At 43.2% G+C, this 27,087-nt stretch overlaps 1 protein-coding gene across 4 annotated transcripts; it reads right to left on the reverse strand.

Moving 5' to 3' along the window:
* Nucleotides 1–859: 859 nt before the first annotated feature.
* On the reverse strand, nucleotides 860–23,862 carry LOC311121364 (sentrin-specific protease 6-like). 4 transcript variants are annotated; one of them, XM_084195860.1, is made up of 23 exons: nucleotides 23,769–23,856; nucleotides 20,768–20,861; nucleotides 20,255–20,321; nucleotides 19,510–19,625; nucleotides 19,213–19,368; nucleotides 16,459–16,538; nucleotides 10,148–10,248; nucleotides 9,073–9,520; nucleotides 8,496–8,743; nucleotides 5,857–5,994; nucleotides 5,655–5,688; nucleotides 5,168–5,371; nucleotides 4,775–4,959; nucleotides 4,464–4,612; nucleotides 4,143–4,259; nucleotides 3,851–3,973; nucleotides 3,555–3,647; nucleotides 2,747–3,117; nucleotides 2,481–2,572; nucleotides 2,303–2,391; nucleotides 2,077–2,145; nucleotides 1,784–1,934; nucleotides 860–1,357 (listed from the first exon to the last, which is right to left on the reverse strand). In XM_084195860.1, the coding sequence occupies exons 1-23, from the start codon at nucleotides 23,794–23,796 to the stop codon at nucleotides 1,124–1,126; spliced, it is 3,387 nt and encodes a 1,128-aa protein (XP_084051986.1). In that variant the 5' UTR covers nucleotides 23,797–23,856; the 3' UTR covers nucleotides 860–1,123. The 4 variants fall into 4 exon arrangements, with proteins under 4 accessions (XP_084051986.1, XP_084051987.1, XP_084051988.1 ...); XM_084195861.1 differs by having other exon boundaries at nucleotides 5,168–5,356; nucleotides 23,769–23,854; XM_084195862.1 differs by lacking the exon at nucleotides 20,768–20,861 and having other exon boundaries at nucleotides 23,769–23,862.
* Nucleotides 23,863–27,087: the final 3,225 nt, after the last annotated feature.

Genomic DNA, 27,087 nt, shown 5'->3' on the forward strand with positions numbered 1-27,087 from the left:
TCATCCCATCGACCCCAAGCGACCAGATGATGAAACCAGCCACAAATGCACTTGAATGCATTGAATATGGGATGACATCATGGAATTCCATGAATTATATTACAGTAACAGTGTCCCTAATCTTTCACTAGAGAAAGGTGCACCCAACTCAGAATGTTTTACGCAGAGGAAAACTGAGGGAAGAACACTGACAAACAGTATGTTATAAAAACTAAGGCAAATTATGTGCTCTTGCTTCTCTGTGTTTAATGCTCAAGATCCATCCACTCACATAAAGAGACTTAAAGGTTCAATGCAGCCGTTTTTATCTCAATATCAAATCTGGGTAACAATTAAGTACCTTACTGTGATTGTTTTAAATTCAAATTGTCAAAAAGAAACAAAAATAGCTTATTAGCAAAGAGCAATTTCTCAAGCAAGAATTTAGCTAGGACTGTCTGGGAGTGGTCTGAGTTGGGGAGGGAAAAACAGAAAACTAGCTGTGACGTCTCCATCCCACCAAAACAGGCTTATTATCATAGTTTTCACAATTTCACAGTATTATTCCAACCTCCTAGTGTGGAAATATACATAAAACACAGGGAAATCATGTTTCTGACTGCACTGGGCCTTTAACAAGCACTGGCTAAGAAATTCGTGAGAGGGACTGGGATTTAGAAAATGATACTTTTTTCCAGACCGGTATGGCTATAAATGGCTAATAACACAACTCAGTCAGATGCATAAAATATATGATGCAAGAGCAGAACAGTATATTCTGCACCTGAAAAAAGAACACCTATGAAGAAAACAGATATGGATGATGATCTTCCATGTGTAGCGCGGCATCAAAAACAGAATCTCAAAGGCAGCAAAAACGTCCAGCATATGTACATGTTTTATTCAATAGAAATGTAAAATGTTTTCTGTTTTGTTGTAAATGGAAGGAATAGGACAGTTACGAAATAATGGAAGGAAGGGGGGGGGGGGTAATCCAGCAGCATACAATCAGGCCGGGGCAGGCGGGCAGATGGACCGACCTCCAGGCTTGGCCAGGCAGCGAGAGCCCCACCCGATAGATAGGACTACCATGTCAAAGTAAAAGAGAGTAGGTAGGTAGCAGTTTTGGACCAGACAGTGCACCTCAGGGGCTGACGGGCAGGTTCTGAATCTCTATCTCTACACCTTCATCTGTATCCTCTCCTCCCACCTCCTGTTCTCCAGGAGAGCCTTTGGCTGAGCCCTGGCCTGCCTCCTTCTTCTGTTGGGATTGGATCTTTCGAATGAGCTCCTTGATCTCCTCGCGTTTCGTCTTCATCCGTTGCTGCAGGAACCATTCCGCCAGGTTCACAGGGAGATGAAAGCTGGCAATCGGATTCTGAGTGGAGGGCGGAAAAACGTCATTATTATGGATTCACTCCTAAGCAATGGCCTATCTATTTTTGGAGTGTTGTAAGGTAGAAAATGAGCTTCAAAATCAATAGTCTATAACGCCCTGGTTTGGTGCGATTGCTTTATTGATTAACAACAGTAGCTGGTATTCGTATTTGGGATTCACTTCTGGTTAGCAGTCTGCTATCAGTAGTTGTTACAGTAAATCAATTCAGTAAACATTGGCAATCTAAAAATACAACCAATAGAAAATTTAAATGGACCTCCTCCCATTACATGGCCCCAGGTATCTGTTATAGTATACACTGCACTGGTTGTACTTCTGGCCTTGCGCATCCTAAATCACACCCTATTCCCTATATAGTGCACTACTTTTGAACAGAGCCGCGTCGCCTTCAGCCTATGCTCTCACCTCGAAGAAGCTCTCCACATACTGCAGGATGTAGACTCCACAGTCGCTGAAGTTATCTTGCTGAGGCACACGCGGGTTGGAGCCTTTCATCTGGTCCTTCCCAAAACTCCTCTGACTTCCTTTCCTCACCTCCCACTCCACCTCCAGGTACCTGCAGTTACACACATGCAAATCACACACAAAAAAAACAAAATATAAATGGCTTGGGAAGGTTTGCTTTGGCGCGCCAATGCATGTAACACTCAGATAAAGTACAAATAAATATACAGTACAGTATGAAAATATTGACTTACTCTCGTAATGTTTTAACTACTGACGATCTGGCAGGGCCACGTAACGAGTCCATGATGAGAATGCAAGGCCTGAGAAAACAAGCAAATCACTCAGCAAATACCTAAAACATTGTGATTCTGAGGTAAATCTGAATGGACAATCACCTCAAATCACACTAGCCACAAAGGTGTCAGGAGAGCAATATCGCCATCTACTGGCACAAGTAGAACTTCCTCTCCTACTCACTGTTTACAGATGGTGGGTTTGGAGGTACACTCCGAGCTCTCAGGGGTAACCGGGTCCTCAGCAAGTACACCATCCTCACTGCACTCATCCTAAACAAAAGGAACAACAAAGTGACAAATAACATTAATTTAACTTCCTGGGAAATGTCTCCAAACAGAGTAGCACATTCCACCGTTACCTGGCAGGAGCTTTGATCATCAGAAAAGGTATGGGTGTCATCACTATTGCCTCCAGCTGATCCATAACACACGCTGATTCTGTGCAAGCCATCTGCAAAACATGATTAAAAGGCCAATGATATCACAGACTCATCTTCCATCAGTTTCCACACAGCTTCCAAGAAATCGCAATCAAAGATTATTTGCCATATGCACAGGATACAACTTAGTGTACAAAGTGCAATGAAATGCCACTTGCAAGTTGTGACGTCTGCCTGTGGCTTACCTGTGTACTGTGGCTGGGCGTTGACCTGTCCATTCACCCTGGCTCCAAAGGTCTTGGGAGGCTCTTGGCCCCCATTGGGACAGGTTGACATCCCCTTTGGCTGCTCGCTGTGGGAGTGTCCCCCAGAGGAGGCCTCGGTGGCACTGAGGGACAGCTTCTCTGAGGGGGCCACGGGTTCCTCTCTGTGTGGGGACAGAGGCTCACAGTGGTCTGGCTCTGGAGACAGGGGCCGGCAGTGGTCAGGTGGGCTGTCCTGGGGAGCTGCCTGTGTTGGCCCTGGTGCTGGCTCCGGGGCCTGGTAGAGTGGGTTGGGCACCAACTGTGGGCCCTGAAGGCCTGGGAAGCAGATCACAGCCAAGTACCAGTGGGCTCTGAAACACATACAGCAATGGGTTTGGTTAAGAGAGACAGTTAGGTCTACCATCTTTGTCTATTATTTTGTATCAGTCTGTTCACCTTTACCATTGCACTTGAGACAAGAAAGCGTTAAATTAATTTCCATGTAGACATTCACATCCCAAATGGCAGGTAGCCTAGAGGTTAATAACCGAAAAATCTGCCGTTCTGCCCTTGAGCAAGGCAGTTAACCCCCACAACAACTGCTCCCTGGTCACCGATGACGTGGACGTCGATTAAGGCAGCCCCCCGCACCTCTCTGATCCGTTTCGGTTGAATGCATTCAGTTGTGCAACTGACTAGGTATCCCCTTTCCCTTCCCTATATAGTCAGGCTCTGGTCAAATATAGTGCACTACATAGGGAATAGGGTGTAATTTGGGATGCAGCCAGGGGTATTTAGCAGCACTCACGACTCGTTAATGGGAACAAAGATGAAGTCCTTCTGGAACAGGTCTACGTGTCGGCTCCACGTCTTCACCCTGTTGTGCTTCCTCTTCTGGATCCTGACAACCAGCACACAAGAGACATGGTTTTAGCTGCATTACTGAATTCTGTCTGAAATGTGTTGCCCTTGCCTGGTCCCACATCAGTTTGTGCTGTCTTGACAATTCAAACAATGTTAGGTGTGATAATGATCAAATGAGTTGACAAAACAGGCCAAATAGATCTGGGGGCTGTTGGGCCTCTCCGGGCAGAGGAGACTCACGTTAGGTTAGTCGTGTCTGGGACGTTTCTCCTCTCTCTTTGGTTGAGCCTCTTGTAAAAGAAGGAGCTGAACACGTGACTCCTTTGTGCGTCTTCTTTTTTCAACTTCTCCAAAACTAAATATCTAAGGGAAGATGCACACATAGAAAGACAGTTAATCCACTATCCTCGTAAGGTCGGCAAAATTCCCAGTATACTACAAAAGCAACCATTTTGTGTTTCTACAATATCAAACCTAGAATGTGACTTGAAAAACAATGGAAAATATACAATGGAAAGCAAATGCCACCAACTTTAAGTAAAAGTCTATGATGACGTCGTTTAGGAATTCTCCATCGTTAAGGCAGTGGAGGTCTTCGTTAGTGACCGATATGCCCCCTTTGGCTGGAGGAGGGGGGTACACCATCAACCTACAACACAACCATCCAATGATTATCATTAGGAACAAAAACTTTAGAATGATACTTAAGAGGACAGGGTTGTATTCATTAGGGCACACCGAAACGGTTTCTTATTGGACAAGTTCAGATAGCCCCTTCCTGTTTCAGTCCATTTTCTTCCGTTTGGTGCCTAATGAACATGACCCAGGAGTAGGAGATAGATAACCCTCATACTTTACGATTGGTCCAGTGAAGGTGGGTTGGTGCTCGGCCATGTCATCGTCTTCATCATCGAAGAACGTGCTGGTCTGCTGCCGTGTGGCCATGCGAGTCTGCACTGTTGGTGCCGGTGTGTTGTTGGCTTTACTGCCATTATGAATTACCTACAAGAAAGTGATGAAACCAAAATATCTTGGTCAAAGGTTTGTTTAAAAGAGACAGTTTGTTGAAAACTTGCAGAAGAAAGGCAACACCAGCAACACATCTTTTGTTAGCTAGTCTCAAAAGGCTCCAAGATGCTAATCTTCCATGTAGAGAAAGCCCACCTTTTCTTTTGTTGCTTTGTTGTAGTTGACCAATCTGATGTTAGCCTCATCAAACGGCAGTTTGGTGGGGAACTCGTTGAGGTTGTTGGCTCGGCCGATCTCCTGTAGAATCTCCTCTAGAATCATCTGCTCGTGCATCGACAGCCCGTTCTCAAAGATCAGCACAATGTACTTTTCGTCAGAGTCTGAGGTGAGTAGGGAGAGCAATAAGATTTGACATTTTGTTGACCGTGAGGTCACAGACTTGCTTTATCTAGCAAAAAATTATATGTCATAGAAAGGCTTCTCCAAACACAGTCAACGTTGACAAGTTTTGTAAACAACAAACATATTCTGGCAAGGGTGCTTCACTTTTCGATTGCCATCTGTATGTAAAATGTCTGCAGTCCTCACCGTTGCCAGCACAGTCGTACCACAGGCCTCCCTTGTCGCGGGTCATCTTGAGCTGGGTGCGGAGCCGCAGACATTCCTCGGGGGTGGTCTGGAAGAAGAGTACAGGCAGCTTCCTCACGCTGCACCACTCACAGCTGATCAGCCCCGACGCATGCAGACGCACCTTCTCCAGAGTATCGACCTCAGGACCTGGGATACAAAGCACTATAACATACTGTTAGGTTTGCAAAATTCCAGTAACGTTTCCACAATTCCCAGGTTGTCCAGAAATCCCGGTTGGATGATTCCCTGAAACATGAGGGAATAAGCAGGAAATTGAGAATCCTCCACCCACGATTTCTAGAAAACTTGGGAATTTGGGGAAATGTATTGGCATTTTGCCACCCTTCATACTGTACTAGAGTGTGTGTATAATGCAGACAATATTTTTTCATTGGAGAGCAGAGGAAAAAATGCTTAAGACACTTGATGTTCTTATGTCGCTCACCTTCAGTTTCAAGTTGAATGTAATCGACCGTAAACTGAAAGACAAAGATGGTTGAATGATACAGTTGTCAGTATGACAATTAGTATAAATAATTGCAGCTTTGACCATATTGCTATAGGCTATTGTTTTTGGAAATATTTTAGATAAGCCAGACTGAGTGTCTGTACAGAGAGAGAACAGAGTATAGGAGCAGAGTACTTACAATGACAGGTTTGGTCACCATCCTGCGAAGAGTCCCTACTCTCACGCTCCTACAGTCCAGGATGATGCTGTCTAACTTGTAGGGAGAGCTCTTCTGTTTTTTCCTGGGTGTAGAGTCGTCAGGTATTTGGTTTCCAAACTGAAAACACACGGTCAGCCTTGAAATCTGCTGCTTCATATCATTAATTCCTCTAAATCAGTACTTGCCTTGCCAACAACACTGGATTCTTCCTCAACTGGTCATTTAGATTCAGCTGCCTAATTAGTTTGAAAGATAAATGTCAGGAGTGGTATGTTTCTCAAAGGAAAACTATCCTGAACAAGCAAAAAAGTAAATTAGGAGACTTAAAATTGTTAGTCCCACTCCCAATGGCTGCCAAAAACAACTATCTTGGTGAATAAAGAAATACCCAGTAACATAATTTGCTGCCAAGCAAAACAACCCACAAAGTTACCTTGAGAGAGCAGATCAGGAACATTGAGTTCTCAAGGACATTTTGACAGGAGTCAATATATCCAGACTGAAATGTGCCAAAACAGCTCACTATAAGACTGGCTCACTATAGCCAGGTCTGTGTACAAAATGTGGCTTACATTTGTGAGGAGAACTGCAGAAAAATTAACAACATTTCATTACGTATCCACACAAGTGCCATCCTATACACTGACGCCGCTTGCAGCACATATACTGTGCATTCGGAAAGTATTCAGACCCCTTAACTCTTTCCACATTTTGCTACGTTACAGCCTTATTCTAAAATTGATTAAATCATTTTCTCTCCTCATCAATCTACACACAATACCCCATAATGACAAAGCAAAAACAGGTTTTTAGATTTTTTAGCAAAAAAGTATTCACACCATTTACTCAGTACCTTGTTGAAGCACCTTTGGCAGCGATTACAGCCTCGAGTCTTCTTGGGCATGAAGTTACAAGCTTGGCACACCTGTATTTGGGGAGTTTCTCCCATTCTTCTCTGCAGATCCTCTCAAGCTCTGTCAGGTTGGATGGGGAGCGTCGCTGCACAGCTATTTTCAGGTCTCTCCAGAGATGTTCGATCGGGTCCCGATGTCACTCCTGCATTGTCTTGGCTGTGTGCTTAGGGTCATTGTCCTGTTGGAAGGTGAACCTTCGCCCAAATCTGAAGTCCAGAGCGCTCTGGAGCAGGTTTTCATCAAGGATCTCTGTACTTTGCTCTGTTCATCTTTCCCTCGATCCTAACTAGTCTCCCAGGCCCTGCCGCTGAAAAACATCCCCACAGCATGATGCTGCCACCACCATGCTTCACAGTAGGGATGGTGCCAGGTTTCCTCCAGACATGACGCTTGACATTCAGGCCAAAGAGTTCAATCTTGGTTTCAACCAGACCAGATAATCTTGTTTCTCATGTTCAGAGTCCTTTAGGTGCCTTTTGGCAAACTCCAAGCGGGCGGTCATGTGCCTTTTACTAAGGAGTGGCTTCCGTCCGGCCAGTCTACCATAATTGCCTGATTGACAGAGAGCTGCAGAGATGGTTGTCCTTCTGGGAGGTTATCCCATCTCCACAGTGGAACTCTGGAGCTCTGTCAGAGTGACCATCGGGTTCTTGGTCACCTCCCTGACTAAGGCCCTTCTCCCCCGATTGCTCAGTTTGGCCAGGAGGCCAGCTCTAGGAAGAGTCTTGGTGGTTCCAAACTTCTTCCATTTAAGAATGATAGAGGCCACTGTGTTATTGAGGACCATCAATGCATGGTTTCTGCTCTGACATGCACTGTCAACTGTGGGACCTTATATAGACAGGTGTGTGTCCAATCAATTTAATTTACCACAGGTCGACTCCAATCAAGTTGTAGAAACATCAAGGATGATCAATTGAAACAGGATGCACCTGACCTCAAATTCGAGTCTCATAGCAAAGGGTCTTATGTAAATACGTAATTTTCTAAAGTTATTTTTTAAACATTTTGCTAAAATTTATAAAAGCCTGTTTTTGCTATCATTCTGGGGTATTGTGTGTAGATTGATGAGGAAAATGTTTTATCTGTAACGTAACAAAATGTGGAAAAAGTCAAGGGGTCTGAATACTTTCCAAATGCACTGTACACCGAGTATACCAAACATTAGGAACACCTTCCTAATATTGAGTTGCAACCCCCCTCTCCGCCCTAAGAACAGCCTTAATTCGTCGGGGCATGGACTCTTCAAGGTGTCGAAAACTTTCCACAGGGATGCTGACACATGTTGACTCCAATGATTCCCACAGTTGTGTCAAGTTGGCTGGATGACCTTTCTTTGGGTGGTGGACCATTCTTGATACACACCGGAAACTGTTGAGCGTGAAAAACCCAGCAGGTTGCAGTTCTTGAAACAAACCGGTGTGCCTGGCACCTACTACCATACCCGTTCAAACGCACTTAAATATTTTGTCTTGCCCATTTACCCTCTGAATGGCACACATACACAATCCATGTCTCAAGGCTTAGAAATCCTTTTTCAACCTGTCTCCTCCCCTTCATCTACACTGATTGAAGTGGTTTTAACAAGTGACAACAAGGGATCATAGCTTTCACCTGGTTTCACCTGGTCAGTCTATGTCATGGAAAGAGCAGGTGTCCTTAATGTTTTGTACACTAAGTGTATTTAAAAGAAGCAGCACATACCTGATCTTTCACGCGGTTCCTTTTGGGTAGTGAAATTCTGCTGTCGACGTCGGAGAAGAAGTCGGAGGTGATCTCCTCCTGCTCCCCTCCTGCGCTACTCTTCACTGCCGCCTCTACCCTGCCTCCGGAGGGCGCTGGCGAGGAGTGGGCAGAGTCAGCGGGCAGCGGGGAGACGCTGTCCAGCCTGTTGACGCTACCAGTGCTGCCGTTGTCTGCTTCATCCTCCTCATCGTCACTGGACAGCACGACTAGAACGCACACATTAGACATCATTTCATGACTGAGAATGAGTCACTCACTCCACCATAGTTGAATGTATTATTTCAAGAAGAGGAGATTTATATTTTGAAAAGTGGCCTTTGTTTGCAAACAGATGTGACCTTGTGTGAGAGAGGTAAGATGTACAGACAGGTGCTAGTGGTTTTGAGGTGTGTGGTTTATTAGCAAGAACATTCTGTACTGCCAGTTGAAATGAATACTTTCTGCACTACCTCACACAATGTAAACCCTAAGACTAACCACTGTAGAGATGTGAGGAGTGAGTACTTAGCAGGCCGGGATGGGTCAGTGGACTTACTGGGGTCGTTGATCTTGTGTTGCTTGGCGGCCGCCGTCCTTCTGCCTTTGTTGGCGGCGACTTTCCCGGCGCAGCAGCTCCCCACCAGCCCCGCCACCACGGGTCTCCCGTTGTGTGGCAGTAGCAGGCCGGCCCGGGTGGTAATGCGTACCGGGATGGGCGGGTTCATCACAGTGTCCACGCGCAGCGGCGGCGCCCTCATGGACGAGGACGAACCGTAGAAGCTGTTCTTCCTCAGCTGTAGACTGTTTGCTCCTGGGGATGGGTGCTGGTGGGTATGGGGGTGGGGTCGGATGGGGGGTCTGGGCGTGGGGGACGAAGGCTGGGCTGCAGGGGGGTGGTGGAGGTGGGGGGCCTCCGACGCCAAGGGGTTCCCACAGTGTTCACACATGGTGCTGTTGTCACTGGATTTGCTACACTTCCCGCACACTAGGTTTGGATGGAGGGTCTGGGAAAAGAGAGACAATTTAATTTCAGCAGCAGGTACATTTCCATTAAAATATTTATATTTTCTTCAACACTATCTGTCAGGGGTATCATCATAAAACCAGTCTGCTCTTTTTGGTTGAAATGGCCAGCTGAAGTGGAAATGATAAACAACATGCTTCTTTCTAGTCAGTTATTTATTCATCTCTGGTTCTAGGCCCAACACTAAAGGTATGATTCAGACAGGAAGGAGCAGGCTGGATGGTTTGATAATTGACTAGCAAGGCCTGAGAGAAAGGCCCAGAGGGGAGTAGCTGGCACTCCAGTCCAGCAGGGTCAGAGTCCTCTCATATAGAAAAGGCTGCATGATAAACACTGAACAGTCAACTCTAGATGTCCCCAGAGACATGCACTTACTAAGCAGGCACAGGTCATTTTTGACCTTCAGGGCCTGGCGTATACATAAACGTCTCAGAATAGGAGTGCTGACCTAGGATCAGCCACCCCCCCCCCACCCCACCCAGTCCATATTAACAAAAACATTAAGATATAAAAGAAAAAATTATCCTAGATCAGCACTCCTACTACCGAGACACTATATTAATATGGGCCCAGATGACAAAGTAAGTGTATAGGCTACTGCTCTTACCTCCTCTGTCTGAACCTGCGAGGGAAAGCTACAACAGCCCTCCAGCGAGGGTCTCCGACTGTGCTGCTGGACACGCCGTTTGATGTTCAAGTTGTCGTTGGCTAAAAAGGAAACAAAAGACAACACGGAAAGGAAATATGACGTATCTGTCATATACCGTATGCAGTAACAACTGGTTGAGAACCAGCCTTATCTTCAACACAAACAAAAAATAGCCAGAGTGGAAAAATTGGCCCTGGGGAAAAGTTTCACACGGGTGCAGTGTTCCAAGGTCACCTTGCTGCACCACATGTGATCATCATCATGCCACAGTGTGCTTTATTGGCCTGTCTGTCTGTGTGTGTTGCTTTCCTCCCCATGCTCATTTGTGACAGCCAGGCACTCTCTCGCTCTCGCACTCCGTCCTCTCAGAGGAGCTTCGAGGGCGGATTAATCTGCGAGGCCTGCTGCAATCCCACTCTGACAGACACAGGCAGGAGGCTCAGGCCAGATCTGCTGCCCCGCAGACACCACAGCCTTCACTGCCAGAGACTGAGGCTGCACAGCCACATCCAGACACCTTCCACTATTCCCTCTACCACCAAGTCCCACATTACATCCTGATACTAGCATTTACCCCAGCCCCATATCACAACCCGAGAGCAGCATTACCCACGCCATCTTAGTAGTACACTGCGTCCACATATAAAATCATGCTGGGTGATTCGATGCCAGTATGGTTTGGATACCTCAGATTGTTCTGGCAATCCTCACATAGAAACTTGACTGCTTGACATGCTTTTCACATTTTTATCACAAAGATTTGTAGAGAAAATCATGATGTAAGCGGCCACTTTAGGCCCTGCTATTATATACAGTGGGGGAAAAAAGTATTTAGTCAGCCACCAATTGTGCAAGTTCTCCCACTTAAAAAGATGAGAGAGGCCTGTAATTTTCATCATAGGTACACGTCAACTATGACAGACAAATTGAGAGAAAAATTCCAGAAAATCACATGGTAGGATTTTTAATGAATTTATTTGCAAATTATGGTGGAAAATAAGTATTTGGTCACCTACAAACAAGCAAGATTTCTGGCTCTTACAGACCTGTAACTTCTTCTTTAAGAGGCCCCTCTGTCCTCCACTCGTTACCTGTATTAATGGCACCTGTTTGAACTTGTTATCAGTATAAAAGACACCTGTCCACAACCTCAAACAGTCACACTCCAAACTCCACTATGGCCAAGACCAAAGAGCTGTCAAAGGACACCAGAAACAAAATTGTAGACCTGCACCAGGCTGGGAAGACTGAATCTGCAATAGGTAAGCAGCTTGGTTTGAAGAAATCAACTGTGGGAGCAATTATTAGGAAATGGAAGACATACAAGACCACTGATAATCTCCCTCGATCTGGGGCTCCACGCAAGATCTCACCCCGTGGGGTCAAAATGATCACAAGAACGGTGAGCAAAAATCCCAGAACCACACGGGGGGACCTAGTGAATGACCTGCAGAGAGCTGGGACCAAAGTAACAAAGCCTACCATCAGTAAGACACTACGCCGCCAGGGACTCAAATCCTGCAGTGCCAGACGTGTACCCCTGCTTAAGCCAGTACATGTCCAGGCCCGTTTGAAGTTTGCTAGAGTGCATTTGGATGATCCAGAAGAGGATTGGGAGAATGTCATATGGTCAGATGAAACCAAAATAGAACTTTTTGGTAAAAACTCAACTCGTCGTGTTTGGAGGACAAAGAATGCTGAGTTGCATCCAAAGAACACCATACCTACTGTGAAGCATGGGGGTGGAAACATCATGCTTTGTGGCTGTTTTTCTGCCAAGGGACCAGGACGACTGATCCGTGTAAAGGAAAGAATGAATGGGGCCATGTATTGTGAGATTTTGAGTGAAAACCTCCTTCCATCAGCAAGGGCATTGAGGATGAAACGTGGCTGGGTCTTTCAGCATGACAACGATCCCTAACACACCGCCCGGGCAACGAAGGAGTGGCTTCGTAAGAAGCATTTCAAGGTCCTGGAGTGGCCTAACCAGTCTCCAGATCTCAACCCCATAGAACATCTTTGGAGGGAGTTGAAAGTCCGTGTTGCCCAGCGACAGCCCCAAAACATCACTGCTCTAGAGGAGATCTGCATGGAGGAATGGGCCAAAATACCAGCAACAGTGTGTGAAAACCGTGTGAAGACTTACAGAAAACGTTTGACCTGTGTCATTGCCAACAAAGGGTATATAACAAAGTATTGAGAAACTTTTGTTATTGACCAAATACTTATTTTCCACCATAATTTACAAATAAATTCATAAAAAATCCTACAATGTGATTTTCTGGATTTTTCTCTCACATTTTGTCTGTCATAGTTGACGTGTACCCATGATGAAAATTACAGGCCTCTCTCATCTTTTTAAGTGGGAGAACTTGCACGATTGGTGGCTGACTAAATACTTTTTCCCCCCACTGTATAAGGATATACAAGTACAGCAGGGTTTCCGTTAGTCAGTAATAGCTGGCTTTTGGCCGTTAAAAAAATAGAAAAGCTGATAAACTTGTCCAGGAAAGAACAACAACACCCCATTGCGAAATAATGATTTTTAGCCTATTCATTAATGGAAATGCCAGTTGATGTAAATAAATTTGATCGGTCATGCTTATCGGTCTATGGGATAATTTGCATAATTTTGTGGAATTACATGTGTGTGTGTGTGTATATTCGTTATGTATCTTATCATACACACAGCATACAGATACAGAGCCTTAAGCAGAAAATCTGTCAGACAGCGCTTTCATAAGCCCAATCATTGTGCAACAGTTGTAAATGCAATCATGTATTAAAAATAGTTTTTGGGCCACGATTAAATAGAGCTACTATTTTTTTTTCTCAACTGGTAATTGAAGCACGCTTCCCATTCGCCATTCAAATGTATAGGCAATGGAAGGCAGGCTTCATCAGCGCATCACACAACACTTTGCAATGAGCTGTAGGCAGTTCGCATTTTGAAAACATATACACTACCGGTTAACATTTTTAGAACACCTACTCATTCAAGGGTTTGTCTTTATTTTTTACTATTTTCTACATTGTAGAATAATAGTGAAGACATCCAAAACTATGAAATAACACATATGGAATCATGTAGTAACCAAAAAAGTGTTAAACAAATCAAAATATATTTTATATTTGAGATTCTTCAAAGTAGCCACCCTTTGCCTTGATAACAGCTTTGCACACTCTTGGCATTCTCTCAACCAGCTTCACCTGGAATGCTTTTTTGGGTTACTACATGATTGGGGTGGCAGGTAGCTTAGTGGTTAAGAGCGTTGTGGCAGTAACCGAAAGGTCGCTGGTTCTAATCCCTGAGCCGACTAGGTGAAAAATCTGTTGATGTGCCCTTGAGCAAGGCACTTAACCCTAATTGCTCCTGTAAGTCGCTCTGGATAAGAGCATCTGCTAAATTACTAAAATGTAAATTAGTAGGTGTTCTAAAAATGTCTGCAGCATTGAAGGTCCCAAGAACACAGTGGCCTCAATTATTCTTAAATGGAAGAAGTTTGGAACCACCAAGACTCTTCCTAGAGCTGACCGCCCGGCAAGACTGAGCAGTCGGGGAGAAGGGCCTTGGTAACGGAGGTGACCAATAACCCGATGGTCACTCTGACAGAGCTCTAGAGATGGGAGAACCTTCCAGTAGGACAACCATCTCTGCAGCACTCCACCAATTAGACCTTTATGGTAGACTTGGCAGACAGAAGCCACTCCTCAGTAAAATGCACGACAGCCCGCTTGGAGTTCGCCAAAAGTCACCTAAAGGACTCTTTGGCTTGAACGCCAAGCGTCACGTCTGGAGGAAACCTCGCACCATTCCTACGGTGAAGCATGGTGGTGGCAGCATCATGCTGTGGAGATGTTTTTCAGAGGCAGTGACTGGGAGACTAGTCAGGATCTAGGGAAAGATGAACGGAGCAAAGTACAGAGAGATCCTTGATGAAAACCTCAGACTGGGGCAAAGGTTCACCTTCCAACAGGACAACGACCCTAAGCACACAGCCAAGACAACGCAGGATTGGCTTCGGGACAAGCATCTGAATTGTCCTTGAGTGGCCCAGCCTGAGCCCGGACTTGAACACGATCTAACATCTCTGGAGAGACCTGAAAATAGCTGTGCTCCGACACTCTCCATCAAACCTGAGCTTGAGAGGGCCTGCAGAGAAGAATGGGAGAAACTCCCCAAATACAGGTGTGCCAAGCTTGTAGCGTAATACTCAAGAAGACTCGAAAGCTGTAATCGCTGCTAAAGGTGCTTCAACAAAGTACTGAGTAAAGGGTCTGAATACTTATGTAAATGTTATATTTCAGTTTTTAATTTAATACATTACGGCCTTAATTAATTAATTTCAATAGACTGATTTCCTTATATGAACTGTAACTCAGTAAAATCTTTGCAATTGTTGCATGTTGCATCTATTTTTGTTCAGTGTAGCTACTTAACTGTTTGAAACCTGAACATTTTACTACATGAGGCATGTTTTATCTTGCTTCAAAGTAGCCTAGGCAAAATCTGACCATATCCGTGGAAGCAATTATTTTATACAGACTTCCATATGCCATTGAAACCAGTAGCCTATTTCTCTCATGTTCTATTGTTTTTAAACTTTCTTCCATTGTCCGGTAGCCGAATGCACATTCGCGCGTAGCCTACTGCCTTGTATGCATTGCTGCGCTAATAAAGTTAAGAAATAATAGTTGATCAACATTTTAAGCTAAATGTTCTGATCTGTTGCAACAGATTCATTGCTTCAACTTTTAGCCTACTGGTTGTATGAATTTGGGATCCATCGTCCCACAGACTGTTTGGGGCTATTTCTTTCTCGACAAGCTGACCAATAGAATAGGTAAACTTTTCTACAATGGGGGATAGTAGATTGGCAAAGGCTCCTATGTGGCGCGTCCACAAGGCTAGGGGAAGCTAAGCTTTCCTTAAGTAAACTGAATTAAATTGACAAAATGATAGCCTAATTAGCCTACTCCTGTCTATACATAAATAAATACAATCATTCAAAATAGGCTACTAAAGCATGATTTGGCCACAGAGGATCATTAGCTTCAGCTAGCCTGAAAAAAATAATACGTTGTGGATTGTTTTAAATCGCATTACCTACAGTCGGAAGGAAAGGCAGCCCGCGCAATTTTGGCAGCGTGCACTGCAAATACCACATAGATGATTGTTGAGTTGCGACTGTCAGTGAAAAGTAAATGCCCAGCCAGGCATATCACAATATTTCTAAATTAAATCACGGGAAAACATAGTTTGGAAAGCAAATGGCTATTGCTGTAAAGAAAAGTCAATAAAAATACTAATCTGTCTTTTAGTTGAGCGAACAACAGTAGGCCTACAGCCTATCTTATTGACACCAGCGGAGCGCATCGGCCATATCCCTGGTTAGTGCACACTGCACATATTCACTCCATCATTGTTGGGTCAGTGCCACTATTAAAGTTTGTTTTTGGACAATAATTTCCTCCAGTTTTGATGGATGTCATATTCTATTTGTGTCTCCCCTTCTCATAGGCCTATTATATGGACTATACATTTTGTATTGATTGTCAGTGTTAGAGTAGGCTACCCTGTAATTTGCTATATTAAACAAGATTCTGCTAATGTCTCCAGTCATATAAAGTGTAGTAGAATTGCATTCCCATGCAAAGAAAGACGAGAAGTATCTGATATAGTATCTGACATAGCCTATAGCCCAGGCCTCCACACTATACACGCTCAGCCATGCATTGAACAGTCTTTTTTGCGAACAGTGATCGAGTTATATTATTAGCCTAAATTATGACTATCCAATCTACTAAAAATTACGAATAGTAGGCTATCTTACATAAGTCTGTAAATGCGATGATGCCTGGAATGATTTATTATAAAACTGCATTTTTATGGTGAAATTTGCTTCTCCAAACTTGAAATTCACATGCCGCATATGCATAGGCTAGTGATTTTGCTGTTCGTTACTTGTCTTGTTGACTGAGGAAAAGTAAATGTGAACAGTTATTCTAACATCTTCCAAGTGCACGGTAAGGACAAGTCATTGCATCCTCGATTTGCATGTTCTGTTAAGATTATTTACCATAATCTAAATGTGATTTCTGTCATTCGGTCGAACGGTGGGTGGACGCCCTAATCAGGTTACGCACCCAACGCATATGGGTCCGGTACATTTCTCAAATGTCCGGTAAATTGAAATGCTGCCAGTCAAATGTCCGACACCGGAAACCCTGAAGTACAGTGAATGTAAGGGCAGAGTGTCTTGTCTTACCTGGGCTCTCTGGACAGGTGAGAATGATGCTCTCTACTTCTACTGGTTGGATCTGCTGCTGCGTGGCGCTGTACTCTTTTCTGAGGGACAAATGCCACAGTTTGGTCAGAAGCACAGACATACAGTGCATTCGGAAAGTATTCAGACCCCTTCTCCACATTTTGTTAAATTACAGCCTTATTCTAAAATGGATTAAATAGATTTTTCCCCCTTCATCAATCTACATACAATACCCCATAATGACAAAGCAAAAACAGGTTTTTATAAATTTTTGCTAATATATTACAAATAAAAAACTGAAATATCACATTTACATAAGTATTTCAGACCCTTTACTCAGTACTTTGTTGAAGCACCTTTGGCAGCGATTACAGCCTTGAGTCTTCTTGGGTATGACGCTACAAGCTTGGCACACCTGTATTTGGGGAGTTTCTCCAATTCTTCTCTGCAGATTCTCTCAAGCTCTGTCAGGATGGATGGGTATCGTCGCTGCACAGCTATTTTCAGGTCTCCCCAGAGATGTTTGATTGGGTTCAAGTCCGTGCTCTGGCTGGGCCACTCAAGGACATTCAGAGACTTGTCCCGAAGCCACTCCTGCGTTGTCTTGGCTGTGTGCTTAGGATCGTTGTCCTGTTGGAAGGTGAACCATCGCCCCAATCTGAGGTCCTGAGCGTTCTGGGGCAGGTTTTCATCAACGATCTCTGTCCTTTGCTCCGTTCATCTTTCCCTCGATCCTGACTGGTCTCCCAGTCCCTGCCGCTGAAAAACATCCCCATAGCATGATGCTGCCACCACCATGCTTTACCGTAGGGATGGTGCTAGGTTTCCTCCAGACGTGACGTTTGGCATTCCGGCCAAAGAGTTCAATCTTGGTTTCATCAGACCAGAGAATCTTGTTTCTCATGGTCAGAGTCCTTTAGGTGCCTTTTGGCAAACTCCAAGCGGGCTGTCATGTGCCTTTTACTGAGGATTGGCTTCCGTCTGGCCACTCTACCATAAAGGCCTGATTGGTGGAGTGCTGCAGAGATGGTTGTCCTTCTGGAAGGTTCTCCCATCTCCACAGAGGAACTCAGGAGCTCTGTCAGAGTGACCTCCGGGTTCTTGGTCACCTCCTTGACCAAGGTCCTTCTCCCCCGATTGCTCAGTTTGGCCGGGCAGCCAGCTCTAGGAAGAATCTTGGTGGTTCTGAACTTCTTCCATTTAAGAATGCTGCAGAAATGTTTTGGTACCCTTCCACAGATCTCTTCCTCGACACAATCCTGTCTCGGAGCTCTACGGACAATTCCTTCGACCTCATGGCTTGGTTTTTGCTCTGACATGCACTGTCAACTGTGGGACCTTATATGCCAAGTGTGTGCAAAGCTGTCATCAAGGTAAAGGGTGGCTACTTTGAAGAATCTAAAATATATTTTGATTTCTTTAACACTTTTTTGGTTACTACATGATTCCATATGTGTTATTTCATAGTGTTGATGTCTTCACTATTATTCTACAATGTAGAAAATAGCAAAAATAAAGAAAAACCCTTGAATGACTAAGTGTGTCCAAACTTTTGACTGGTACTTTAGACAGGTGTGTGCCTTTCCAAATCATGTCCAATCAATTGAATTTACCACAGGTGGACTCCAATCAAGTTGTAGAAACTCAAGGATGATCAATGGAAACAGGATGCACCTGAGCTCAATTTCGAGTCTTATAGCAAAGGGTCTGAATACGTATGTAAATAAGGTTTTTAAAAAAAAATATGTGTAAAGTGGTTATCCCACTGGCTATAAGGTGAATGCACCAATTTGTAAGTCGCTCTGGATAAGAGCGTCTGCTAAATGACGTAAATGTAATTTTTTTAATTTTTTTAAATAAATTAGCAACATTTCCAAAAAACCTGTTTTCGCTTTGTCATTATGGGGTATTGTATATAGATTGATGAGGGGAAAAAACAATTTAATCAATTTTAGAATAATGCTGTAACGTAACAAAATAAGGAAAAAGTCAAGAGGTCCGAATACTTTCCAAATCCACTGTATATCTAGATAGAAAATAAAGCCTTTTTTTGTGAATTTGTCATAATGAGGTGAACAACTCAAATCAGCAGTGGATCATTGGAGATTAGCAAAATATGCAATATGATGGGTAGGAGGGGTTAATGCTAATGAAGCTATTTCACAATGGAGTAAGGATATGATGAAACACATGACATGGGATATTCCTACAAACAGACTTCAGCCAGTGCCCTACAGATCCAGACCAAAGGTGGGTGGATGCAGGCTGAGCAAGGTACTAAGTTAGCTAACAAGTATAAAACACACATGGGCACAGGCACTACTGCTTTGACTACATGATATGAAATGCAAAGTTTGAACAGGACAAAGTTATCAGACCATTCAGATCACTACGAGGGGTTGCGGCACAATCCACTGGGTGCAATGGCTTACCTTTCCTTTAAGTCAAGGTTGCTTAAGAAAGGGAAATGGAGAGAGTAAGTATTGTCTACCAATACAATCAAGTCTAACACAATAATTGTGATGATCCATGATTAAATGGGTTGCACTTCCGACTTGATGGCAATTAGCCAAACGGAATTTATCAGACCCCTACATAAAAGGGAGAGTAACATGTTCTCTCTTCGATCGACTAGAGATCCAGCCCTACCTGGCAACTTGGAGAAATCAAGCATTCTGACATACAAAACCATAGTCACTTTCAATGCTATGTTATGCAGTATGACTACAGTGTGTCTTCAGTGAGGGATCATACCTTTGGACAGGTTTCCTCATTGCAGCAGGAACATGGTGGGTGTGCTGAAAGTGTCTCCCCTGTAGAACGACCCCTTGAGGTGGTGTTGGGCTGACGATTAAATAGTCTGTTCTGTTCGGCATTGGTGACGTCGTTGCTTCCGCGTATGGGATTTCACTAGAGAGGGAAGCAGAGAAACAACATCAGCCGGGTTTCACTGAACACAAGTTGAACATTGGTTCATTATAATATTTGCCATTGTCATCAAAACGTTTCAACTTGGGCAGGAGAGATACTTCCAAAAATGTTGTGCCATACCTTAGCCTCTTGCCAGTTCCTGGTTTGTTTAGAGCCCTTATGTGATTATTTGTATTTGGCCTGTTTTCGTATGTTTTCAGGGGATCCGCAGAAGAGAAGTGCCTAAGAGCGGGGGACTGGTGGAGAGAGACAACAAAGAAGAGAATTAACAAAGAGGATCTGATGACATATGATGCAGAGCATTTCTGCTGAGAGCATACAATATTATGTCTGAGTGATGCTGCATAAAAAATGGATACAACCGTGTAGAGTTATGGCAAAAACAGCACTGAGCTGATGTTCTTGTTCATTGTTCAGTTGAGACAAGAGAAACATGTTTGAAGATTTAGTAATAATACCCTAAAATAGTATCACATTCACAATGAAGTTAATCAGATTAAATGTTGTGTATAATAACTCAGTGCAGTAAGCATCAAATGTCACAACATTAACTTTTCACCAGCAGCAGCACAAAACATTTAGTTGGTAAAAAGCTGGAGACCTCTGGATGGCTTTGCCATACAAGATTTGGCAGAAAGTGAGAGAGAAAGAGAGCCAGAAAGTGATGGACAAAGAAAGAAAGGAAATGGGCAGAAAAGGTTAAGGACATATATAAAGGGAGAGAGATGAGACAACGGCAGAGAGTACCAACAGGACAGAGCAGAAAGCCTGTTGCCTGCTGCGAGCAACAATGCCATAAATGTGAGTATTGTGGAGGGGGGGACAAGATAGGGCTTTGCTTAGTGAGGGAGGTAGCCTACAGTACCTTCTGCCCTTCTGGGGAGGAGTGCTGCTGTCCATCCATCTCCTTCGTGGTCACCACCGATGTGCAGCTTAGGAAAAAAGAAGAGAAAGGGGTGGTTAGATAATGCCCACATAGACCAAACTATTGGATAAACATATTGGGTACTTCCTTCAGTTATTGGATTACATATATGATTGAATTACAAAAATAATGTAATATGTAACAGCATGATTCTGTGATACATGTAGTTTTACAGTAACATCACTGTCAGTTTGTATCCCTAGTGTATAACACTTCTACAGTCTACACACTTCTATTACAACACAAAGACTCTGCATGCGGACAGTGCGTGTGCCCGTGTGTCTGTATATTAAGCTGGTGGCAGGCAGGCTCTCAGGTGGGAATACTAATAAACAGAACAGACAGAATCATGGGGTCTGTCTGTCTGGTGGATACGGATGGTGGCAGGGTGATATATTGATGCAGTGCAAAGATGCTGAGTGCAGAAATGAGGTCCAGAGGAGAAGTGCTTACTCATGTCTCCTCTCCTCTTCACTGCCATCAGAAAGAGAAAAGCTCCAGTTCTGCTTGTACCCTCCATCTCGCCTGGCCTCTGATCTATCCAGAGCTTGAATATAATAAACCACAACTTGCATGAGTTCAGTAATACGACACCAAATGAGGGCATCAGTTGAAATGATTATGTGTACTTCCAGGAGTTTCACTAATCATTTCAACACTACTTGTAATAATAATAATAATAATATGCCATTTAGCAGACGCTTTTATCCAAAGCGACTTACAGTCATGCGTGCATACATTTTTTGTGTATGGGTGGTCCCGGGGATCGAACCCACTACCTTGGCGTTACAAGCGCCGTGCTCTACCAGCTGAGCTACAGAGGACCCTACTTGTATTAGCACCATATGCATCATTCAAATCATCAAAGAGAACTTTGATTCATGAGTAATCCTAAAACCTAACTAGATAATGAATCTGATGTTAAGATTAAGTCAATTAGCCTCAACCTAAAGTAATGTTGTCAACAAAGAAATAACTGAATACCCCTTTGATGTTCTTTGATGAATAAAGCTTAAATCACGTCTGCGATAAAACTGTAAGCAGAGGAGACACATCGGCAGCTGACAACAGAGCAGGTGTTTGCCAAGGAGCTGCTCCCCCTCTCTGTGAACGACAAAACTCATTTCCGATGGTGACGCTCATCATAAATGTGTAACAGTCTTAGAGGCGTAGCACTATGCTGCTCGGAAATGAGACACACGGTGGAGTCGTAATATCTCACGACAATCACAATAGCTGGTTTAGAGACTACAAAAACAGTTTTGGGATGGCGGTATTTCACAAAAAGTTATATGCATGACGCTTTGAGTAGCTGTGTTTTGTTTTCGGTGTTGACACCCTGTCCTTTGTGCAATCACATAATCGTAGGCCTCTCCATATCAATGTGTGAGGGTGAGGATAGACATTTTACCACTGTAGGAAACCATTTCGAGGAGGCACTTAAAATGTTTTCCAATAAATACTATGTGGCACGGCAGCAGGATACGCAGTGAAGCTAGGGATGTGGCAGTTAGCCAGAGGGACTATATTTTACTGTCAAAAACTCTGTCGCTGTAAGTGTATAGGCTAACATTAGTTAGAAATGTATGTACACAGGATCTTAGTACACCAACTGTAGCCTAGATAACTAGGTCATGGCTTGACCACTGAGCTCCTTCCCTTTCCACCCTACTAGCTATGATTTGATTTCATAACACTGTAGGCTTTCCTTACAGTGTTTTGAAAACAAGGCTTCCACCCTACATGTATTAGCCCACCTTCTTCATAACACCATCAGCAGGCTAAATCAATGAGGCTGGTCAGTAATAGGCAGAGCAGTTGAAAGAGAGCTTTGAGTCTGGCTCTGTGGTTCAAATCCATGGCTCACTGACACAGTCACTGCAGCTTTGTTCCTGTCTCAACACTGTGGGCACTGTTGCCAGACGGACTGCCACAAGACAGCCCAAACCAGTCTATGCTAGGTACAGCAAGATATTTCCCACTTAGCTGACCCACTGTAGGCACTTACAGTTATTTATAATTGAAGAAGATTGCCATGGTGAGTGTTCTGTCAGATGAATGTCTCAATGTACTGGCCCCTCTCACAGGATGTAGTCTATAAAGCTAGTAATTTAGTATAGAAAGAAGGAATAAACAAAGTTATTCCAGGGGTTGCCTTTATCAATATGCCTTTGGGTTGCATACTGTCCTCATTAACTACTTCCTTGCTCCACAGTCTGTGGCACAGGCAATGAATAACTTAGGCCTATTACTTAATTGGTCATGACTACGAGTGTTAACAACAAAATATATAAAAAGTGTTAGTCTTGTTAGGAGTTATGTGCAGATGATATACTTTAGCTATACCTATAGTCTCAACTCCCCCACCCCCAACACACTGAATTTGAGACACCACATTCCACACTGGCATGGTGCTTACAGAAGTGGTCCCTTCTTGTTTTTGAGCTAGTTAGCACTTTGATATAAGTGTGCATCTATACAATGCAGAAGCATGCATCTTATATAACGCGTATGCTTTGTCCTTCTTGGGTTGCTGGCTATTTACATTAATACCTTCATCAGACTAGCTACTTTGTTATGCGCTGTCTGTCTGAAATGGAAACTGTCAACCCTGCTCTGAGTTTTAAGACCTTGAAAAGCAGAAATAATGTATTGTTTATAACTAACTTGATTGCTAGCCAACAAATAACGTTAAGTTGATCCACTGTTGAAAATATTTTCCTATGAAAGACAAAAAGGACATGTAAAAGTATAGCTGACATGAAGGCCTGTCAACAATTATGTATAGGTAGCTAACGTTAGCTAGCTAGCTAGGCCTTGCTGTCTGGCTGTTCAATCTTGACCATTATCTACAGTACATTCAGTACCTACGTCCACAAGTACAACTTTACCGCATGGCACAGCAAGCTATAATTGATGTAAACCAATTACTCCTGTAAAATACTGCGCAAACTTATGTCCGTAAAACCGTGTCCCATTTCCTACGACATTTGAGGCTAGCTAGTAAGCTAGCTTAGCTTGTAGGTAGTCTGAAAGATTCTAGCTAGCTAACTAAGATAGCAAGCTAGTCAGGCATTCACTGGCAAATTAGATAGCTGACATCGCCAATAATAGTTGCTAGCTAGTTTAGTAGCTAGCATAACTATAGACGGCGTTCAGTAAAGCAACGTGACTCTGATAATTCATTAGGTCGTTTTGTTTCTGAAATGTCCATTCACGGTGAACAATGTAGCTACAGATGTAAGTTATGTGAATAAATGTAGCTAGCTAGCTCTGCACGGAATAGCTAACTTTAGGTCGCTAGCTAGTTGCTAGCTCTCTCCGAACATGATTGAAACCAAATGAGGCACGCGCTCTGTATCTGACGTCTCATTGAACTACCTAGGAATGCGATCGCTAACAAACATTGCCGTCTTGCCTTCACAATTAGCTAGGTAAAATAGTCACACATTACCTTCAAAAAAGCTTATATTGTGTGCCATGTTTATTCCATGTTCTCTCTCTCTCTCAATCAGATGGTGTTTGCTGCTCACCAGCGACCCAGTCTCGCGAGTTCGCTTTTGTGGTTCTACGCACAACGCAGAATGTGTCGATTACTTTTTTAGCCAACAAACAACAGTTGCCAAATGTACCGTAATGGTCTCAGAATAGTTTTGCTAGCACTACACACATTATGCTCATTGGGTTGTTACAAAGTAGCTAGCTAGCTATGAACGGGCAACATTGTTTGGTAGCTAGAATAATTTGCTGGAAAAGCCCAACGTTATTGATTTGCCTATTACTCTGAGGTGCTAGCTAAAAATGATCCAAATAATCCATGTGGGTCTACTTGGGCACCTCTGCTGTTGTTGCCTCCTTATAGTATTATTCGGCCTGTGAAGGTAAGGGCTGGCTAAACTACTGCAATTAGGTTGAACCACGGTTACAATCTACCATGATAAACTGCCCGTGACAAATTATTGCTTGAAAATAAATGGGCTTGTGTGCGAAGTGACAAAAGATGTGATGTATTGACGATGGCAAGAAAAAGCTATCTTCCCATCCCCGCTGTTCAGCAGTGTTCACATCACTGATTTCATTCTGAAATACCACATCCCTCAATTCTCATTCCCAAACCACAGAGGACTGCTAGGTGGCGACAACTCTCTAGTAGAAGCTGAACCATCTCTGAGTACAACCCCCTCTAATGTCACATAGCCGCGTCACTCTGCAGTGCTGTATTGTTGCTCTGAATGAAATCATTATACCCCAAAATAAATTAGCTTCTGTACAAATATATGTAATAACTTTCCATTTCATAAAAAAAGTATGCATTTATCTTAAATAATTAGATACAATTTGTAAAATGTGTGGTGTGTAGTGGCATGCCCTGAAATGCCTCCTGATTATTGTAATTGGATGCAGCCATTTCTCCAATGCATAGGCCTACTACAGCGTATACTCCCACTGTAAAGACCCAAGATCAAGTAGCCTATTCATTGTCTCCACCGAAACTCCATTATGGTAAAGCAAGAGGCATTAAAATATAATTATGTATTCATAGCCTAACAGCCTGTACCATTGACGTGTGATATTAACTGAAAGGGTCCTATGTTCCCCATAATACAAAACAGACTAGGGCTTTCATACATAAGGCTAAATAGACAAATGTAAAAAAAGGGGGGGGGGGGGGGGGGGCGAAAGTCTCCTTATTTAAAGCACAAATCTCAATTAATGTGTTATTACTGAAGCTCCACTACTACTAACTGGTGATTAATGATTTCCTGAAACTAATTTTGTGTGTGGCAAAATCTAACTCCACTGCTCTAGCCAGCTCCCCACAAGCTAGACATTACACATATCGGAAACCTTATGTTACATTATGTTGCAGCTCAATTGGATATTATTTTCTTTGGCACATTATGGTGCGCTAGTGATATTAGCATGAAATCACTCACCTGAAAAACTGAAAAACAGATGTTGCATGATTTATATTTTGCAATAAAGAGGACAGAGATCTAGCCTTAATGAAAGTCACAAAATGTCTGTTTGCAGACACTTAGAATGAACCATGTAAATGTGTAAATAATTTGATAAATGTTCCTTTGCCAAATGTGACATGCTACAGATGCTTAACCCATCTCTTGTGAAGATAGATATATGTAATCTAAAGAGGGCAAAATGTCATTATGAACCTCTGGATACCCATGGGGGAAAAACCTAATATCTAAAACAAGTGTTGAACCTCATCCAAATACGTAGGATTCAGTACAGTGTATCCAATGTTGTTTTGGTTTTACTTGCCCATAAAACATGACATGGACCTTGATTTTACAAGCACATTTAAACACCTCCCCAAAATAGGTCTGGGTTGCTATGTGACAGAGAGCTGCCTTACTGCCTGTTTGCTCATCCTGCCTTACTGTGGATGAGTCTGTTGAGGGCCTACACGTAGCATTTCTACACGTAGCATTTCTACACGTAGCATTTCTCAAAATGGAGCACACAAATGTCTCTACTAGCTAGATTGAATGACAGAGCTTGATTCAATGCACCTTGCAGTTTGATTTGGCTTCATTACAAAGAAGTCATGGGGAGTTATACACATACATTTGTACCTGTATTGTCAACGGTAACGACATGAATCGCTCACTGTATTTCTTTGATTGATCAGAGGAATTAATACCATTCAGTGTGGCAACTGCACAGTTGCAAACGATAAGACCTTGAGCAAAAGCATTGGGTCCATACAAAAAGTGAAGGGCTCTTACATTGGATAAGGTAAACAACAATGGTGAAAATGACTTCAAAAGATACTGACTTGATCAGTATCTTGTAGAGTAACCCCAGATGAAATGCCCAACAGAGAGGTCCTGACCATGATAACCATCTTGGAGCATTAGGGAGCAGAGAGAAGGAGAGGCCCTGACTCAATTGTCAGTAATGTGCAGTGCTTTGGTTTCCACTCCCTGTGCATTAGCAGAGAATGGAAGACTGTGACCATAGCCACAGTTATGAGCACACCATCACCCTTCATGTTCCGGAAAGATTTGAAAGAAATATACAATCAACTTTCATTTGTCATTTTGCTGTTGTTATGCTACATGTCAGGATGAAGATCAAACGTGGACATAATAATTAGGAAGGATAGAAGTATATTAGGATAGAATTAGGATAGAATTGTAGGGAAACAGCCCCCCTTTTGCCCTCAGAACAGTCTCAATTCGTCGGGCATGGATTCTACCATACCCAGTTCAAAGGCACTTACATGTTTTGTCTTGCCCATTCACCCTCTGAATGGCACACATACACAATCCATGTCTCAATTGTCTCAAGGCTTAAAAATCCTTCTTTAACCTGTCTCCTCCCCTTTATCTACACTGATTGAAGTGTATTTAACAAGTGACATCAATAAGGGATCATAGCTTTCACCTGGATTGACCCGGTCAGTCTATGTCATGGAAAGAGCAGGTGTTCTTAATGTTTTGTATACTCAGTGAATGTCATCTACACAGAATAATTCTCTCAAATCACTAGATTACTTAATAAAATACTTAGACTTTGAAACAGTTTGATCACTTTCACAGCCATGTCTCAAGTGACTCATGTTAACCACAAGTGCAACACTGAATCTCAAAGTGAGGACCACCATCAGTGCTGGGCTAAAAATATAGAATGATCCATGTTTTAAAACAACATCTCCTCTCACACCAACTTTATGACTTCATTGGAGTGTGTGGTTGAAGTATAATGAGCTGTGCATTAATAAGAACGCTGTGTGAACATATACTGTA

The sequence above is a fragment of the Coregonus lavaretus genome, assembly GCF_964263955.1.
Source record: "Coregonus lavaretus genome assembly, contig: HAP1_SCAFFOLD_2815, whole genome shotgun sequence".
NCBI lineage: Eukaryota > Metazoa > Chordata > Actinopteri > Salmoniformes > Salmonidae > Coregonus > Coregonus lavaretus.

Bases quoted from the DNA above. Each gene is read 5' to 3' on its own strand.
- LOC311121364 (XM_084195860.1), bottom strand. From the start codon at position 23,796: ATGGCACACAATATAAGCTTTTTTGAAG. The intron at 16,539-19,212 runs GTATGATCCCTC...TTTGTCCCTCAG, and splicing joins ATGAGGAAACCTGTCCAAAG to AAAAGAGTACAGCGCCACGC. The intron at 5,689-5,856 runs GTAAGTACTCTG...TTTGTCTTTCAG, and splicing joins TGGTGACCAAACCTGTCATT to TTTACGGTCGATTACATTCA.